The sequence below is a fragment of the Rhinoraja longicauda genome, chromosome 13 (assembly GCF_053455715.1).
Source record: "Rhinoraja longicauda isolate Sanriku21f chromosome 13, sRhiLon1.1, whole genome shotgun sequence".
Classification (NCBI taxonomy): domain Eukaryota; kingdom Metazoa; phylum Chordata; class Chondrichthyes; order Rajiformes; family Arhynchobatidae; genus Rhinoraja; species Rhinoraja longicauda.
The window spans coordinates 19,152,927-19,171,593 of NC_135965.1; the positions used below are offsets into that span (position 1 = coordinate 19,152,927).

Here is an 18,667-nt window from a genome sequence, read left to right on the forward strand (position 1 = left end):
CTGGTCATGCCACATTTGGAGTATTGTGTGCAGTTCTGGCCACCCCATTACAGAAATGATGTGAAGGTTTTGGTGAGAGTGCAGAAGAGGTGTACCAGAATGTGTGCTGGATTGGAGGGTATTAGCTGAGAGAAGGTTGGACAAACTTTGACTGTTTTCTCTGGAGCATCGGAGGCTGAGAAGAGACCTGATAGAAAACGTATAAAACCATGAGAGGTATAGATACAATATAGATAGTTAGAATCTTTTGCCCAGAGTGGAAGTATCAAAGACTGGAGTGCATAGCTTTAAGGCGAGAGGGGTAAAGTTTAGATGTGTAGGACATGTTTTGCACACAAAGTGTGGTGGGTGCCTGGAACATGTTGCCAGAAGTGGTGGTGGAGGCAGATACAATAGTGGCGATTAAGAGGCTTTTAGATAGGCACATGGGTTTGGAGGGGTATGGATCACGTGCAGGCAGAGGAGATTAGTTGAATTTGGCTTCATGTTCGGCTTGGACATTGTGGGCTGAAGGGCTTGTTCCTATGCTGTACTATGGGTGTAGGCTAAAGTTGAAAGGATGCATGCGAGGCAAGTTGTTTTTTACACAGCGAATGGTGTGCCTGGAATATGCTGCCAGGGGTGCTGGTTGAGGCAGACACGAAAGTGGCGTTTAAGAGTCTTTTGGATAGGCACATGGATATGCAGGGAATGGAGGGACATGGATCATGTGCAGGCAGATAAGAGATAGTCTGGGCATCATGTTCAGCACTGACATTGTGGGCTGAAGGGCCTGTTCTTGTGCTATGCTGCTTTTTAAGGTGAGGGGGAAAAGAAAGATTTAGTTTAGTTTTAGTCACGTGTACTGAGGAACATTGAAAAGCTTTTGTTGCATGCTATCCAGTCAGCAGAAAGACTACATGATTATTATCGATCCATCCACAGTGTACAGATTGATGCTAAAGGGAATAACGTTTAGTACAAGATAAAGTCCAGTAAAGTCCAATTAAAGACAGTCCGAGGGTCGCCAGTGAGGTAGATTGTAGTTCAGGATTTAATAGGAATCTGAGAGGGGTAAATATTTTATAAAAGGGAGGTGGATGTATGGAACAAGCTGCCAGAGGAGGTAGTTGAGGCAGGTACTATCATAACATTTATGAGACAATTGGATAGGTACATGGATAGGACAGGTTTAGAGTGTTATGGATAAAGCGTGTACAGGTGGGACTAATGTAGCTGGGACATGTTGGTTGGTGTGGGCAGGTTGGGCCGAAGGGGCCTGTTTCCATGATGTAATCTATATGCTAAAGAAAAGGATTGTGGACATCACTTCGCTGCATGTAGGTTACATTTGAGTTTTTACATGTTATTGAAGATGTGCCTTTGACCATCAGCTGAAGAATTCTGGTCCTCAATATACATTTTCTGTTTGTGTCTACCTCTGCCAGCTGACCTCGACAATGAAAACGAGAAGGCAGAATTTATAAACCTGGTGCTGCTGTTCTGTGAATTCATTCGCCACGATGTATTCTCGCACGATGCGTACATGTGCACGCTCATATCCCGCGGAGACCTCACCTCCATCACTGCGGCGACCAGGCCTCGGTCGCCCACCGCTGACAATCCTGAGGAGCACTACAGCAAGGAACAAGACAGGAACCACCTGGGAGTTAAACTGGAGGTGTGTGCGGCAGTGGGAGGGGCGGTGACGTAAATGTGGCCGTTTCTGTTCCAGTGCGCAGCTGTAGAGCCGCTACCTCTCAGCGCCACAATGGCCAAGTCAGCGGGTATTTTTAAGGCGGTGAGCCACAGATTCTTGATTAGTACTTGTGCCAAAGGTTTTGCGGAGAAGGCGGGGAGAATGGGGTTGAGAGGGAACGATAGATCAGCTATGATTGAATGGTGGAGTAAACTCAATTGGCCGAATGGTCTCCTTCTGCTTTATGGTCTGCTTGGACTCTGTGGGCTGAAGGCCCTGTTTCCATGCTGTATCTCCAAACTAAACTAAATTAAAAAGAGAAATGCCCATTTAATATAGAACATAGAACATTAAAGTATTCATTCATTCATTCATTCATTCATTCATTCATTAATTCATTCATTCATACAGCACAGAAATATGCATCTTTGCTCATATTATTTGTGCTGAGCATGATGCCAAGTTAAAGTAATCAGCATCAGTCTGAAGAAGGGTCTCGACCCAAAACGCCACCCATTCCTTCTCTCTGGAGATGCTGCCTGTCTCGCTGAGTTACTCCAGCATTCTGTGTCTATCTTTGATTTAAACTAATCTCTCCCATATGGATACATGATCCACATCCTTCCATTCTCTGCATATCCATGTGCCTATCTAAAAAACCCTTAAACGCCACTATCGCATCTGCCGCCACTACCTTCCCTGGCAGCGGGTTCCAGGCACCTACCACCTCGGTGCAGTAAAAAACAGCCCCTTTAAAAGTTTGGAGTGATTTGGAGTTCTGAGAATAGTAAATCTCGCAGACAGCTGTGAAGTTTGAGGCTTTGAATATAGTCAAGGTTGAGCATTTGTTTAGGCACTGTGGAAAAGGTGTGAAATTGGTGCTGAGGCAAAGATCTGTTTAGCCATCATTAGCAGGGCAGGCATGAAGAAACATAATAACTGACGTGCTTCAGTTTCCCTGTTGTCTTTTACATGGTGTGAACTTTACAAAATGTGATCATCTATTTGTAGGATGAAGGGCTGGGAGAGCACATGGATATAGACACAGGACCCACAAATCTATTTGATGAAGTGGACACAAATGACTTCAAAGCAGATTTTGGACCCGAGTTTGCAGTAAGTTGAAAACTTCTGTTCACAATTTCTTGCCTTTCTTCGTCGTTTGAAGGGGATGTTAGTAATGTGGGGACGATTTGCAATCAGTGTGAATTATCTGATATTAGTTCGGAAAAATTGTGAATTTTGTTCCCTTCATTATCGTCTCTTCCACAGCCAACAATGGACCATTGTGGGCTCCACCTTTCCTTGGTCATCAGTGCCGGCTCTGATTTAGCTGAACCTTTTCACACCTCTAGTTTCCCTCTCCCCCTGACTCTCAGTCTGAAGAAGGATCTTGACCCAAAATGTCACCTATTCCATTTCTCCAGAGATGCAGCCTGACCCGCTGAGTTACTCCAGCACTTTGTGTCTATCTTTGGGAAAATTGGGATGTGTTCTGAAAGCGTCAAAAATAAAAATGGGAGATTGATGGATGAATTGTTGCACTGCCTGTTCCCTCAGAGGAAGGCAAAGTGATCCTGTGGCAATAATCAACACAGAACATGGAACAGTACAGCACAACAACAGGTCCTTCGGCCCACAATATCTGTGCCGAACATGATGCCAAGACCACCACTGATCTGCATGCACATCCAAGTTTCTCCAATCTCTCTTGACAGCTAATGCCCTCTAATCCAGGTATCACTCTGGTAAACCTCTTCTGCACCCTCTCTAAAGCTTCCACATCATGTAATGGGGCAACGAGAACTGCATGTAGAAAATCACACTGAATTACAGGGATGTGTAATGATGATCGGAATAGAAATTGTTAAGGACTTCACCCCCATTAAAATGATGCATGCGGATTCTATTTTGATTTTCACAAGTAATCTTGCACTGGAATACGGGAAATACTGGGAATAATTTGCAAGTCGGGCACGATCACAGCGAGAAAAATGGTGTGGTGAATTTTTATCAGAACTGAAGGGTCAGATGACAAGTCATCAATCTGGAACTTTAACTGTGCACCCAACTGGAAGAGAAATAGTCTAAACTTCCGCTTGCTAGCTATATTTGGCGAAGAATTTCCCCACCGACTTTTAGAGAACATTCTTTGAGACTTTATTTCCTTAATTCACGTTGTTGCGAGAACTGTAACTTCCAGCACAAGAACTTCTCTTCAAGTTGGAAAATAAGCACTAGACCAGAAGAGCCGATATCGGATAGTTTGATGCCCCTGCAGAGCAGATCTTTTTGATTCGTTGATTGTAAGGTGCAGCATGGAAACAGGCCCTTCGGCCCACTGGTTCATGCCGCCCATCGATCATCCGTTCAAACTAGTTCTACGTTACCCACTTTTGCATCCACTCCCTACACACTCGAGGCAATTTACCAAATTAGCTTGCAACCCCGCACATCTTTAGGCTGTGGAAAGAAACCGGAGCACCCGGAGGAAACCTATGCTGTCACAGGGGGAACGTGCAAACTCCACGCAGACAGCACTAGAGGTCAGGATCGAACCCGGGTCTTTGACGTTGTGAGGCAGTGGCTCTACCAGATGCCCCACTGTGCAGCCTTTCTGGGAAAGGGTGTATGGAGGCGGCACAGTGGCGCAGCGGTAGAGTTGCTGCCTTACAACACCAGGGACCCCGGTTTGATCAAGACTGCGGGTGCTGTCTGTATGGAGTTTGAACATTTTCCATGCGACCTTGCGGGTTTTCCCTTGGTGCTCCATCCACACTCCAAAGGCGTTCAGGTTTGTAGGTTAATTTGACTTACATAAAAATTGTATATTGTCCCTAGTGTGTAGGTTAATGCTAGTGTACAAGGTGATCACTGGTCAGCGCAGACTCAGTAGGCCCAAGGGTCTGTTTCCGCACTGTATCTTTAAACTAAGTCTCTAAACGAACAAATGAGCAAAGTTCCTTATGTAGAGATTTTAAGCATATTGTAAATGCATTCACGTCCGACTAGAGTTTGTTTTCATTGTTGAACACATGAATAATGTCAGGCAAATAATTCACTCACACACCCTCAGATTTTCTTCGGGACCTTCTTCAGAAACTTGAACTTAAAAATCTATTTCTGTACAATGTTCTCTCTCAGACATCTGGGGATTGACCATAAATGGTGCAAGAAGTTGTATACTTCCTTAATCGGATTGAAGCATAACTAGTGTGGAGTGTCTGGAAGTCTGTACTCTAGCACTTTGTGTCTTATTTGTAAACCAACATTTGCATTCCCTTGTATTTACATCTCTGGGAAATATTTACCAGCATTTTCCCGACAGTGCTCTGATGCTGGACTTTAAGCATTTAATATACATTTCCTGGTGCTTTATTGACACATATGCAAAACACAGTGAAATTATTTTCTGAGATTTCCAAAGTCTGTTCCGCGCGTTAGGTCTTACGGAGCGGAGCCCGATCCAGGCGAGCCCCTGGATTGTTCAGCGAACTGACGTTCCCCTTCTCGTCCGGCCATCTTCGTGACCCAGGGGTCCCTCTCGCAGCCGACCTTGACGGTGCGGGACGTAAGACTCTAATTCAACTTCCTGCCAGCCTTGCTCCTTGCATTGGCCGTCATTGCCGGCTCCCTCCTCTCAGGTTCTCCGGTCTTTAGGGGACGAGTAGGGGCCGGGCTCAGAGTCTTACCCCGCTATGTCTGCAGCCTGCTGGGTCTATCTGCGTCCAGCCGCGCAACTGTTGGCTCTCTCTGGGAGGGTGGGTTCCTGGTTCCCCGTTCCCGGTTTCGCGGCGGGCTCGCCAGGCCCGTTGTCGGGTATGGCCACTGCTTGCCCGGATCCTCCTGCAGCGCGGCTCACCAAAATGGTGTACACGTTACACACATCAACCCTGAATTCTTGCATGTAGATTAGTGGTTATCTACCACTCGGTTGCCTGAAGTTTGCACTGGTCTACGTGATAGGACGTTGATGCTCATGGGGAAATACAGTTAGTGAAGACCCAGACAACGGTGCCAATTTGCTGATTTCCATATTTCTGCACATGAAGGATATCTTGCATTTCATGTTCTAACTCTTGCCCTCAGATGACCAAGGGAATGTTCTTTACCAGAACCCTCCCACACTCCAAAGACATACAGGTTTGCAGGTTAATCAGCTTTGGTACAATGTAAACAATTGTCCCATGTGTAGGATAATGCTGGTTTATGGCGCGATTGCTGGTCAGCACGGACTCGCAGGGCCGAAGGGCCTGGATCCGTGCTGTATCTGTAAGGTCTAAAGCTCATCTCAGTGAAACGGCATGGGTGACGAGTGACATCTTCAGCAGTGATGCCCTCCTAGCCAGACCAAATTTGATATCAAGGATAGATACAAAGTGCTAGAGAAACTCAGCAGGTCAGACAGCAACATCTCTGCAGAAAAAGGATAGGTGCCAGAGAGAGAAGGAGAACTTATTCAAAATAGACAGTTGGAGAAAGGAGCTCAGATGATTGGAGCTATCCATGTTCTCACAAGATGCTGCCTGATCAAACCCATTCTCCGCCTTCTCACCATAACCTTTGATGCCCTTCCTAATCAAGAATCTGTCAATCTCCACCTTAAAAATAACCAATGCCTTTCCCCACAGTCGTCTGTGTCAATGAATTCCACAGATTCACCTCCCTTTGACTTAAGAAATTCCTCCTCATTTCCTTTCTAACGTCTGGTCAAATCTTTTGTTTGTTCGTTTGTTTTTTTGTCTTGTTTGCTCTGTAAAGCGTCTTTGAGTTTCCTGAAAAGCGCTATATAAATTAAATGTATTATTATTATTATTATTATTACATCCTTTTATCCTGATGCTGTGCCCTTTGTGTCTTTAGACTTTAGAGGTACAGCATGGGAAATGCCCCACTGAGTCCGTGCTGACCAGTGATCACCCCTTACACTGGCTGACCAGTGATCACCCTGGTGCTGGTGCTGACCAGTGATCACCCTGGTGCTGGTGCTGACCAGTGATCACCCTGGTGCTGGTGCTGACCAGTGATCACCCTGGTGCTGGTGCTGACCAGTGATCACCCTGGTGCTGGTGCTGACCATTGATCACCCCTTACACTAGCTCTATCGTACACACTAGGGGCAATTTACAATTTTACCGAAGCCTAATTAACCTACAAACATGTACATCTTTGGAGTGTGGGAGGAAAACGGAGTGCCTGGAGAAAACCCACGCGGTCACGGGGAGAATGTACAAACTCCATACAGACAGCACCCGTAGACAGGATTGATCCTGGGTCTCTGACGCTGTGAGGCAGCAACTCTACCGCTGCGCCACCATGTCGCCCTCTGTGTCGTCCTAGACATCTATCTACCACTCTATCCAGGCCTTCATGAGGCATCCATTGTAGTTGAGAGCATATTATAATTCTTCTCAGACAATAGGCAACAAGTTCAATTATTGTTCACAATTGTCTATGCAATCTGACATGACATGTGGCTTTAATCACGTAGGTTGGTTATGCAAGTCCACCACCGATTTTCCAGCACCCTGGTTCCAGAGCTTTTCCAGAAGTTGGCAATGGGAACAGATCTGATGGCTCCGGCTGGGCAGGCCATCTAGAGCCCTGGCCGCAGGGGGCAAATTTGACCTGCCGATCGGCAATGGAAGTCTTGATGACGTAGAGATTGACTGCTTCACCCGGCCTAGGCGCCAAATTTTCAGATTTTGTCTGAATTAAAGATGAGGGTCGGGCCATCAGTTGCCATAAAATCGGTGGTGGAGCATAATTATTGAAAACCGTAAATTCCTTGTTCAACTATTCTGTCGACAGATCTTCTCTCCGATGGCTGGGGATTCGTTGACCTCCGAGCACAATGGAAGTCTTTCTTTGGAACAAAATGCCACAAGAGATGAAAAACCCATCAGAAAAGAGAGGCAGAGAGAGCTGATCTTCCCATGCACTTACAAGCACCCCCGGCACCTACAATATGCCACCCACTTCCCCATTCCACAGGTAAGCAGGCAATGTCAAAACTCGAAAGGAAAATGGTAGCCAGAGTTACGTTTGCAAAGGCCGATGGCAAATTAACATTACCTGAGCCTATGATCATTGCTCTGATAGTTGAGAATATTTTGTTGAGAATCAGTAATGAATTTCATTGTGTTATATTCAGATTTTGCAAAGCAGGTTTGTGTAGCAAAATCTATTTAATTGTTTGAAAGCGAACAAAAAACTGTATTCTGTTCTGTTTTTTTTCTTGAAAGCAATTGCTTTTTTAACGTGATGAGTGATTCACTTCTAGCAAGAGTGTCTCTGTATATGGGGGGTGAGCAGGATTCAAATCTCATTTGTTCAATTTTAATAAAATACAGCATAACTGTGGAAAAGTCCTAAAATCAACAGGTCAAAACTATTGATGGTTGAAAATGACATGTTTGGAGCAAGGTATCTGAGATATTCCAAATGTTCTTTAAAATGCCCTGCATTAACGCAGTCGGTGGAAGTAACCAATGAGATTCTTGTTGTGGGTAATTTTCACTTGGGATGTTTTTTTCTTGAGTTGGGGGGGGGGGTTTGCAGGGGACGCGTACTTGGTCATTGGCTCGCTTGTACCCCGGGAGTGTTTGTCAGGAGGGTGTAGAGAAACCTTTATTTTATATCCAGCTCCTGCTGCAGGAGGGTGTGGCATCTAGGAATGTGTCAGGTAGACGACTTCACTGAAAGTTAAATAACCGTGAGTTGTTTGTGTCTTTTTTACACTTGCTTTGAGGTTTTTGAGGAACACAACTCTTTCTTCCTCTGAGATAATCTCTTGGGGACTGAGAATGATTTGCTTCCAAAGACAGACACAAAATGCTGGACGGTGGCGCAGCGGTAGAGTTGCTGCCTTACAGTGAATGCAGCGCCGGTGACTCAGGTTCGATCCTGACTACGAGCGCCGTCTGTACGGAGTTTGTACGTTCTCCCCGTGACCTGCGTGGGTTTTCTCAGAGATCTGCGGTTTCCTCCCACACTCCAAAGACGTACAGGTTTGTAGGTTAATTGGCTTGGTAAATGTAAAAATTGTCCCTAGTGGGTGTAGGATAGTGTTAGTGTGCAGGGATCGCTGGGCGGCGCGGACCCGGTGGGCCGAAGGGCCTGTTTCTGCGCTGTATCTCTAAATCTAAAAAAGAAATCTAAATCTAAACTCAGAGGGCAGGCAACATCTCTGGAGAAGAGGAATAGGTGACGTGTTGGGTCGAGATCCTTCTTCAGACTTCTTCTTACTACCTGATCCGCTGAGTTACTCCAGCATTTTGTATCTATCTTCTTGCAGTCAGAGACCTGGGTTCCATCCTGACTGTGGATGCTATCTGCATGGGGAGAACGTACAAACTTGTGCAGATAGCATCCACAGTCAGGATGGAACCCAGGTCTCTGACTGCAAGAAGATAGATACAAAATGCTGGAGTTTCCCCCCGGGCGCTCCGGATTCCTCCCACATTACAAAGGTGTACAGGTTTGTATGTTAATTGGCTTCAGTAAAATTGTAAATTGTCCCTAGTGTGTAGGATAGTGCTAGTTTAAGGGGTGATCGATGGGCGGCGCGGACTCAGTGGGCCAAATGGCCTGTTTCCATGCTGTATGTCTAAAGTCTAATGTATGTAAATGGTACAGGCTAGGGGAAAAAAATAATCAAAGAAATGTCTACATCACACAATAAATAGTTAATTTAAGACTCGGTGGCCGAAGGGCCTGTTTCCACACTGTGTCTCTAAAGTCTAAACAACATTGAGGTCTTTGGTTTCTGATTTCTGCAACAGGACGCAAAGAGGAAGTTGCTTCTGAAATTGGACCATTGCATTTCCAAACAGCAAGTTTTAGAGATCGCCTGAGCATTACTTAGGAAGAGCACGGCTGATCAAGCTGAAACAGCGCCCTAGTTTTCCGAGCTGAGATCTTGGCTATCAGGGCATCAAACGCACAAGTACACACCTCCCCCTCTTTGTGGTCACTGACGACGGCATCTAGCAGTGCAGATGTGTGTCAAGCACCTGCCTATTAATGTTGTGTCGATTGAGTTGTACAAGAAGTGCATAAAATGCAAAAAGTTGATTGATCATGTGGGCTGAAAGAAAATTATTAATTGCAGATGATTATTTAGTTTAGTTTAGAGATACTGTGTGGAAACAGGCCCATCGGCCCAACGACTAGTTCTATCCTACACACCAGGGACAATTTACAGAAGTCAATTAACCTACAAACCGGCACGTCTTTGGAATGTGGGAGGGAACCAGATTAGCCTATTCTGCCTTCACGTGATCCATACCCTTATGTTCCCTATATGTCCAAGGACTTGTCGACCCAGAAGCTGCCTAAACACTGCTATCATACCTGCTTCCACCACCACCCCTGGCAACGCATTCCAGGCACCCAACACACTGTGTAAAAAAAAAGCACCGCATTTATTCCCTGCATGTTCTAGGTTCTTCCCTTATACCAAAGATGTGCAGGTTGTTAGATTGATAAGCCACAGTAAATATCTCCTTGAATTGACGCCTGCGGGGATAATTTGGGGCAGCACAGTGGCTCAGCGCCAGAGACCCGGGTTCGATCCTGGCAATCAGCGCTGTCTGTGCGGAGTTTGTATGTCCTCCCCGTGACTGTGGGTTATCTCCGGGAGCTCCGGTTTCCTCCTACACTCCAAAGACGTGCAGGATTGTAGATTCATTGACTTGGGTAATAATTGTAAATTGTCCCCAGTGTGTAGGATAGTGCTAGTGTATGGGGTGATCGCTGGTTGGCAACTGAACCATCTTATCAACAATTAGAGAGTGGACCTGAGCTACTATCTACCTCACTGGAGACCCTCAGGCTATCTTTAATTGGGGTTTATTGGACTTTATCTTGCACAAAATGTTATTCCCTTTATCATGTATCTGTACACCATGGACGATTCCGCTGACTGGTTAGCAAGCAACAAAAAGGCTTTTCACTGTACCCCCGGTACATGCGACCAGAAACTAAACTAAACCACACCAAACTAAACTAGCTCATGGAAGCTAGTGATATAAGTTACTGGGCCAGATGTTGGAGGTCCATTTATCCGGGGCCATGGAGAATTTAAATTCAAATGTAATTAAAAAGCTAGTTTCAATAATAGTAACCATGTAACTTAATAGGTCTGTTAATCTGCCATCCTTATCCTGGCCAGGCCCCAGTGTGGGTCACTTGTAGCTGCTCCCCACTCCCAGGGTCAATTACAATGGCATTGCCAAAGACATGCACAAATATTATAAGAAAATAACTGCAGATGCTGGTACAAATCGATTTATTCACAAAATGCTGGAGTAACTCAGCAGGTCAGGCAGCATCTCAGTCTGAAGAAGGGTCTCGACCCGGAACGTCACCCATTCCTTCTCTCCCGAGATGCTGCCTGACCTGCTGAGTTACTCCAGCATTTTGTGAATAAATCGACATGCACAAATATGACATGAATAACTCAAATGTTACATTAAAATATTAAGGCTGGAATATAATAATTTATCTGTATGTGAGGAGAAAAAAAAACGGTTGGCAATATCAAAAATTGTTTGTAAAATTGGTACAAATGACCTTTGTCAATGCACCAACACAATGTAAAGCAAAATCGTTAGCACATTTTGGCAATCGTTAGCAATTGTTGGCCCAGCCGACAATGGGCCATTATAGACTCCACCCTTCCTGAGGTCATGTGTTGCCAGCCATGTTTTGTTCTGGCCTTCTCTATCTTTCAATCTGAAGAAGGGTTCTGGCTCGAAATGTCACCTATTCCTTTTGTCCTGCCTGACCTACTCCAACATTTATTGTCTATCTTCGGTGTAAACCAGCATCTTCGTACACCCAATGTGAAGCACTACTGATTATGCACACATTGGTGAGGGGGGGGGGGGGGGGGGGGGATGGAGACCATTTCGAAATACAAGGATGGAGTTAAAGGGAAAGAGAGTATAGGAAAAGTTAAGAAAGTCACCAGAATTAACGGGAAAGAAAGCTCACAAAGAGATCAGAGAGTATGGCCAAGTGAAATAGGAATTGATGTGGAGGTGAGAAATGGAATAAAAGTATTATATATGAATGCGCGAAGTATAAGAGATAAAGTGGATGAGCTTGAGGCTCAGTTAGAGATTGGTAGATATGACATTGTGGGGATTACAGAGACGTGGCTGTAGGAGGATCGGGCCTGGGAACTGAATATTCAGGGTTATACATTCTATAGAAAGGACAGGCAGGTGGGCAGAGGAGGTGAGGTAGCACTGTTGGTGAGGGGTGAAATTCAGTCCCTTGCGAGGGGTGACATAGGGACTGATGATGTAGAGTTGCTGTGGATAGAATTGAGGAATTGCAAAGGTAAGAAGACACTAATGGGAGTTATCTACTGGCCCCCAAACAGTAGCTTGGATATAGGGTGCAAGTTGCAGCAGGAGTTAAAATTGGCATGAAACAAAGGTAATGCCACTGTGTTTATGGTAGATTTCAATATCCAGGTAGACTGGGAAAATCAGGTTGGTTCTGGACCCCAAGAAAGGGAGTTTGTAGAGTGCCTCCGAGATGGATTCTTAGAGCAGCTCGTACTGGAGCCTACCAGAGAGAAGGCAATTCTGTATTTAGTGTTGTCTAATGAACCAGATTTAATAAGGGAACTCAAGGTAAAGGAACCGCCAGGAGGTAGTGACCATGATATGATTAGTTTTAATCTGCAATTTGAGAGGGAGAAGATTAAATCAGAAGTGTCAGTTTTGCAGTTGAACAAAAGGGACGATGAAGGCTTGAGAGAGGAGCTGTCCAAGGTCGACTGGAAAAGGATCCTAGCAGGATTGACGGTGGAACAGCAATGGCAGGAATTTCTCGATCCAGAAGATGCAGGATCATTTCATTCCAAGGAGAAAGAAAGATTCTAAGGGGAGTAAAAGGCAACCGTGGCTGACAAGTGAAGTTAGGGATGGAATAAAACTAAAAGAAAAGGTGTATAACATAGCAAAGAGTAGCGGGAAGCCAGAGGATTGGGATACTTTCAAAGGACAACAGAAGGTGACCAAAGGGGCAATACGGGATGAAAAGATGAAGTACGAGGGTAAGCTGGCCAAGAATATAAAGAAGGATAGTAAAAGCTTCTTTAGATACAGTATGTTAAGAGAAAAAGATTAGTAAAGACAAATGTGGATCCCTTGAAGGCAGAAACAGGTGAAATTATTATCGGGAACAAGGAAATGGCAGAAGAGTTGAACAGGTACTTTGGTTCTGTCTTCACTAAGGAAGACACAAACAATCTCCCAGATGTACCAGAGAACAGAGGATCTAAATTCCAATCACTGGAATTTAGAAGGATGAGAGGGGATCTTATGGAAATGTATAAAATTATAAAAGGACTGGACAAGCTAAATGCAGGAAAAATGTTCCCAATGTTGGGGGAGTCCAGAATCAGGGGCCACAGTCTAAGAATAAAGGGGAGGCCATTTAAAACTGAGATGAGTAAAAACTTTTTCACCCAGAGAGTTGTGAATTTGTGGATTTCGCTGCCTCAGAAGGCAGTAGAGGCCAATTCACTGGATGAATTTAAAAGAGAGTTAGATAGACCTCTCGGGGCTAGCAGAATCAAGGGATTTGGGGAGAAGGCAGGCATGGGTTACTGATTGTGGATGATCAGTCATGATCACAATGAATGGCGGTGCTGGCTCGAAGGGCCAAATGGTTTCCTCCTGCACCTATTTTCTATGTTTCTATGCAACTTAAAAGCTGTAGTTGCAAAATTACCTAATGTCTGCTTCAAAGGTTATTATTTTTGGTAAGCACAGTAGTGTAATTGATAGAGCTGCTATCTCAGAGTACCCAGGTTCAATCCTGACCTAGGGTGCTGTCTGCGTGGAGTGTGCATGTTCTCCCTGTGGGTTTCCTCGGGGTGCTTTAGTTTCCTCCCACACCCCAAACACGTGCGGGTTTGTAGGTTAATTTGCCCTCTGTAAATTGTCCTGAGTGTGTAGGGAGTGGATGAGAAACTGGGATAACAGAGCGAGTGTGAACGGATGATCGAGGGTTGGTGTGGACACCAGGCGCCTTTGGCAGGGGCTACGGACTATAACTAGCTACAGGTCCAGCACCCCCTCAACCGGAAGTGCCGGCTCCTCCTTAGCTGATGACCTGAACTCTTTTTATGCACGGTTTGAGACGGGTAACACCACCAGCTCGCCGTCTAAAAACAGCACCGAAGGGGTGCTGGCTAGCGAGGCTGGAGGGGGATCCACCGCCGGGGATGTGCACACATTCTCGGTGTCCGAGCATGAGGTGAGGTGGGCTCTGACGCGTGTGAACACGAGGAAAGCTGGAGGCCCAGATGGTATATCTGGGCGAGTACTAAAGTCTTGTGCTACTCAGCTTGCTCCAGTGCTCACCACAATATTCAACCTCTCCTTGGCAAGGTCCGTGGTCCCTGCATGCTTCAAAAGATCCATCATTGTACCGGTACCAAAGAATGCCTCTCCAGCGTGTTTAAATGACTACCGACCGGTGGCCCTCACCTCGGTTGTCATGAAATGCTTTGAGAGGCTAGTCAAGAAGCACATCTGTTCCCTCCTTCCTCGCAACATGGACCCACTACAGTTTGCATACCGTCCGAACAGCTCCACGGATGATGTGGTCTCCCAGGTTCTACACACCGCTCTCTCTCATCTGGACAGCCAGGGGGGCTATGTGAGGATGCTGTTCATTGATTTTAGTTCAGCATTCAACACAATAGTCCCCAGCAGGCTGGTTGAGAAGCTGCTGGAACTGGGGCTTAGCACCCCTCTGTGTGCCTGGGTCCTGGACTTTCTCACTGCCAGGCCCCAAGTGGTCAGGATGGGGGAACACACATCTAGCTCCCTCACCCTGAACATAGGATCCCCCCAGGGCTGCGTCCTTAGCCCCCTCCTGTACTCCCTGTAAACACATGACTGTGGGGCCAGGTTCAGCTCAAACTCCATCATCAAGTTTGCTGATGACACTGTGGTGGTGGGCCGGATCTCCAACAACGATGAGAAGGCCTACCGGGAGGAGGTGGCTGATCTGGCACTCTGGTGTCAGGACAATAGCCTCCTCTTGAATGTCACTAAAACAAAGGAGCTGATTGTGGACTTCAGAAGGGCTAAACATCCAAGGACGTACACGCCACTGGAGATAAATGGGTCGATTGTGGATAGGGTGAGCAGTTTTAAATACTTGGGAGTCCGCATCGCAGAGGATCTGACGTGGGCAACGCACATTGCCGCACTGGTGGGTAAGGCTAAGCAGCGCCTTTACCACCTTAGACAACTGAGGAAATTCAGAGTGTCTCTGAAGATCCTTCATTGCTTCTACTCTGGGGCTGTAGAGAGCATCCTGTCCGGCAACATTACAGTCTGGTTTGGGAACAGCTCTGCCCAGGACAGGATGGCCCTGCAGAGAGTACTGCGTTCGGCAGAACGCACCATGGGAACTACACTCATCCCCCTGCAGGACCTATACATCAGGAGGTGCAGATCCAGAGCAAGTAAGATCATGAGGGACCCCTGCCACCCCAGTAACGGACTGTTCCAGATGCTACGATCAGGCAAACGCCTCCGCTGTCACGCTGTGAAAACAGAGAGGATGAGACGGAGCTTCTTCCCACAGGCCATCAGGACTGTCAACTTTTATAACCCCAGAGACTAAATTTTTGTCGACACTAATAGTAACTTATTAACTTTATTTATATGCTGTAACTGTAATTCTTTTTGTGCACAACCCGCAGGCATTGCCACTTTCATTTCACTGCACATCGTGTATGTGTATGTGACAAATAAATTTGACTTGACTTGACTTGACTTGGACTCGATTCATTTGTGCTTTTATGTCACATGTGCCAATGCCCAGTGAAATTATTTTCTTACATGCAGTCCAGTGCAGTATTCCCATACCTAAGCATATCCTCGATTAGCAAAATGTACAAAAATAGTCTACTGAGCCTGCATGCAAGAGGCGCCAGGTTTTGGCGTCTTTTTCAAAGTCCAGTCCGCACTGTAGTTCGTATGAGCAGTGGCTGATCCAGGCAAGCCAAAGGCTTCATCACTAAACTAAATCAGTTTTTCTATATTTGCATTTAGATATTTTCTAACCTACAAACTGCACGATGTGGGCGGCATAGTGGCAGAGTTGCTGTCTCACACCGTCCAAGACATGGTTTCGATCTTGACTGCGGGTGCGGTCTGTATAGAATTTATTAGATCGTTGGTCAAGGCTTTTGGATTTTGGTCCCATTAAATAGCCATCAAAGTGGACCCTTGTGCAGCACCACAGTCCATTGTTGAGAAAATTGTTATTTTATTTGTGGCGGCACTGTGGCGCAGTGGTAGAGCTGTTGTCTTACAGCGCCAGGGACTTGGGTTTGATTCTGACTACGTGTGCTGTCTGTACGGAGTTTCTACATTCTCCCTGTGGATTTTCTCCGGGTGCACAGGCTTCCTCCCACATTCCAAAGACGTGCAGGTTTGTTTGTTAACTGGCGTAGTAAAGTCCCCTTAATATAGACAATAGACAATAGGTGCAGGAGTAGGCCATTAGGCCCTTCGAGCCAGCACCACCATTCAATGGCTGATCATTCTCAATCAGTACCCTGTTCCTGCCTTCTCCCCATACCCTCTGACTCCGCTATCCTTAAGAGCTCTATCTAGCTCTCTCTTGAATGCATTCAGAGAATTGGCCTCCACTGCCTTCTGTGGCAGATAATTCCACAGATTCACAACTCTCTGACTGAAAAACTTTTTTCCATCTCCGTTCTAAATGGCCTACCCCTTATTCTTAAACTGGCCCCTGGTTCTGGACTCCCCCAACATTGGGAACATGTTTCCTGCCTCTAACGTGTCCAACCCCTTAATAATCTTATATGTTTCGATAAGATCCCCTCTCATCCTTCTAAATTCCAGTGTATACAAGCCTAGTCGCTCCAGTTTTTCAACATTTGACAGTCCCGCCATTCTGGGAATTAACCTAGTAAACCTACGCCCTCAATAGCAAGAATATCCTTCCTCAAATTTGGAGACCAAAACTGCACACAGTACTCCAGGTGCGGTCTCACTAGGGTCCTGTACAACTGCAGAAAGTCCTCTTTGCTCCTATATTCAACTCCTCTTGTTATGAAGGCCAACATTCCATTGGCTTTCTTCACTGCATGCTGTACCTGCATGCTTTCTTTCAGTGACTGATGCACTAGGACACCCAGTTCTCGTTATATGTCCCCTAACTTATGTATGCAGGATAGAACTAGTGTACTGGTGATCGTTGGTCAGCGCAGACTCAGTGGGCGATAAATAATCTCTATACTAAACTGTATCTCTAAACTAAACTAATGCAGCCCCCTTGGGTCACTGCCCTTCATCAATCTAATAAATTTATCAAAGCAGTTTGCTTCACTGCAGCAAAATATTTTCTTAATTGAATGCTTTAAAATTAATGATTTAATTAAAATATAATTATTTCACACCCTTTTGCAATTCTGATTATCAGACGATCAAAGTGACAGTAAGTAGAGCTGCTGCCTCCCAGTAGGTTTGATGTCGAATATGCTGCTGATTTACAAATCGAGTAGTGCAGTGGTACAACATTTAGTGCCGCCTCCTTACTGCTCCACGGAACCGGTTTCGATTCTTGCCTTGGATACTCCCTGTGTGAAGGTTAAATACAAGGAGCTGGACGAAGGAAGACCAGGTGGGCCGTGGCTTATAGGAGGGAAAGCTCGGAAGCCGCTGAGCTCGGACCCGAAGAACGGAGAGCCGAGGAGGAGGGAGCCGCTGGTGACGACGGGCACGAGGAGTGGGCCGCGAGTAGTGGGCCGCTAGGGTATTGCCTCCAGCACCTTCAAGGTCGCCTGATGGAAGCACCCCTCCAGGACACAGGCAGTCGGACAAGGAGAGGGACATCGGTTCACGGGCCAAGCCGGTTGAGGGTGACGGACGAGGCCCTGCAGCAGCCTGGGGCTGAGCTGGATTGGGAGCCGCTACAGTACATCGAGTGCATGGACCGGACTTTGGACTTTTAGTAAATGGTGCCAAATTATGGCGCATCGTGTGTAATCAATGGATAAAGAATTTCACTGTGCAGTGCACACATGACAATAAAGCATCATTGAACTATTGAATTGAACCATTGAGACACGTGGGTTTTCCTCCGATTGCTCCAGTTTCCTTGCTCGTCTCAAGACGAGGTGGTGGGCCAGTTTGTAAAAGTTAGCCCATGTACCAAAGGTGTGCAGGTTGATGGGTGTAAGAGCGAGAATATTGTACGTTGCAGGGTGAGGGGAATGTAACAAGGGAGAATTGGCCTGATGGAATCGCTCTGCTTGGAGCCGGCATGAACCTAATGGGCTGAATGGCCATCGTCGAGAACATATAGACGTGAGATACCACAGCGGTATCTGATGCTCTTTAGAATGTCAGTGAGAGTAAAGGAATTTCTGTACATAATGACACTTGGCATTGTTTACAATCATTTGTCCAACCAAGATTAAACACCAGTTTAATTAAATAATATCAAATATATAAAATAATTCCAATAAGCATTGAATGCAGAGAAATAGAAACCCAGCTGACTTTGTATTTACATGAATGAAAGGCCTGGATAGAGTGAATTGGATAGAGGATGTTTCCACTAGTTGGAGAGTCGAGGACCAGAGGCCACAAACTCGGAATAAAAGGATATACCTTTAGAAAGCAGATGAGGAGGAATTTCTTTAGTCAAAGGGTGGTGAATCTGGAATTAACACCCCTCCCACCATTCCTAATTTGGCGGAAAGTTTCCGCTTTCTAATTTCATTTCCGCCATTCCGATTTTGCCTCTCATTTTTCCACAAAACAGTCAGTAATTGTAATTTGTCAATTCGGCCGCTCGGGGTTCCGTGAGAAATCCCCCCACCTTTGAAGACTCCTCGAAAATGTGGCACCTAGGCTGGGCAAGGCAGCCAATCTCAACCTCATCGGGACTTCCACGGCCGATCGGTGGGTT

The 18,667-nt window shown here is 45.9% G+C and overlaps 1 protein-coding gene across 7 annotated transcripts in view; it reads left to right on the top strand.

The window, feature by feature from the left end:
• The window catches only part of LOC144599502 (mediator of RNA polymerase II transcription subunit 12-like protein), a 395,150-nt gene that overhangs the window by 91,151 nt on the left and 285,332 nt on the right, over positions 1–18,667 (top strand). For all 7 annotated transcript variants that reach the window (XM_078410467.1, XM_078410473.1, XM_078410471.1 and 4 more), the window contains exons 14-16: positions 1,428–1,660; positions 2,690–2,794; positions 7,490–7,672. In XM_078410467.1, the coding sequence (XP_078266593.1) occupies positions 1,428–1,660; positions 2,690–2,794; positions 7,490–7,672 (521 nt within the window). The remainder of the gene's footprint in view (positions 1–1,427; positions 1,661–2,689; positions 2,795–7,489; positions 7,673–18,667) is intronic.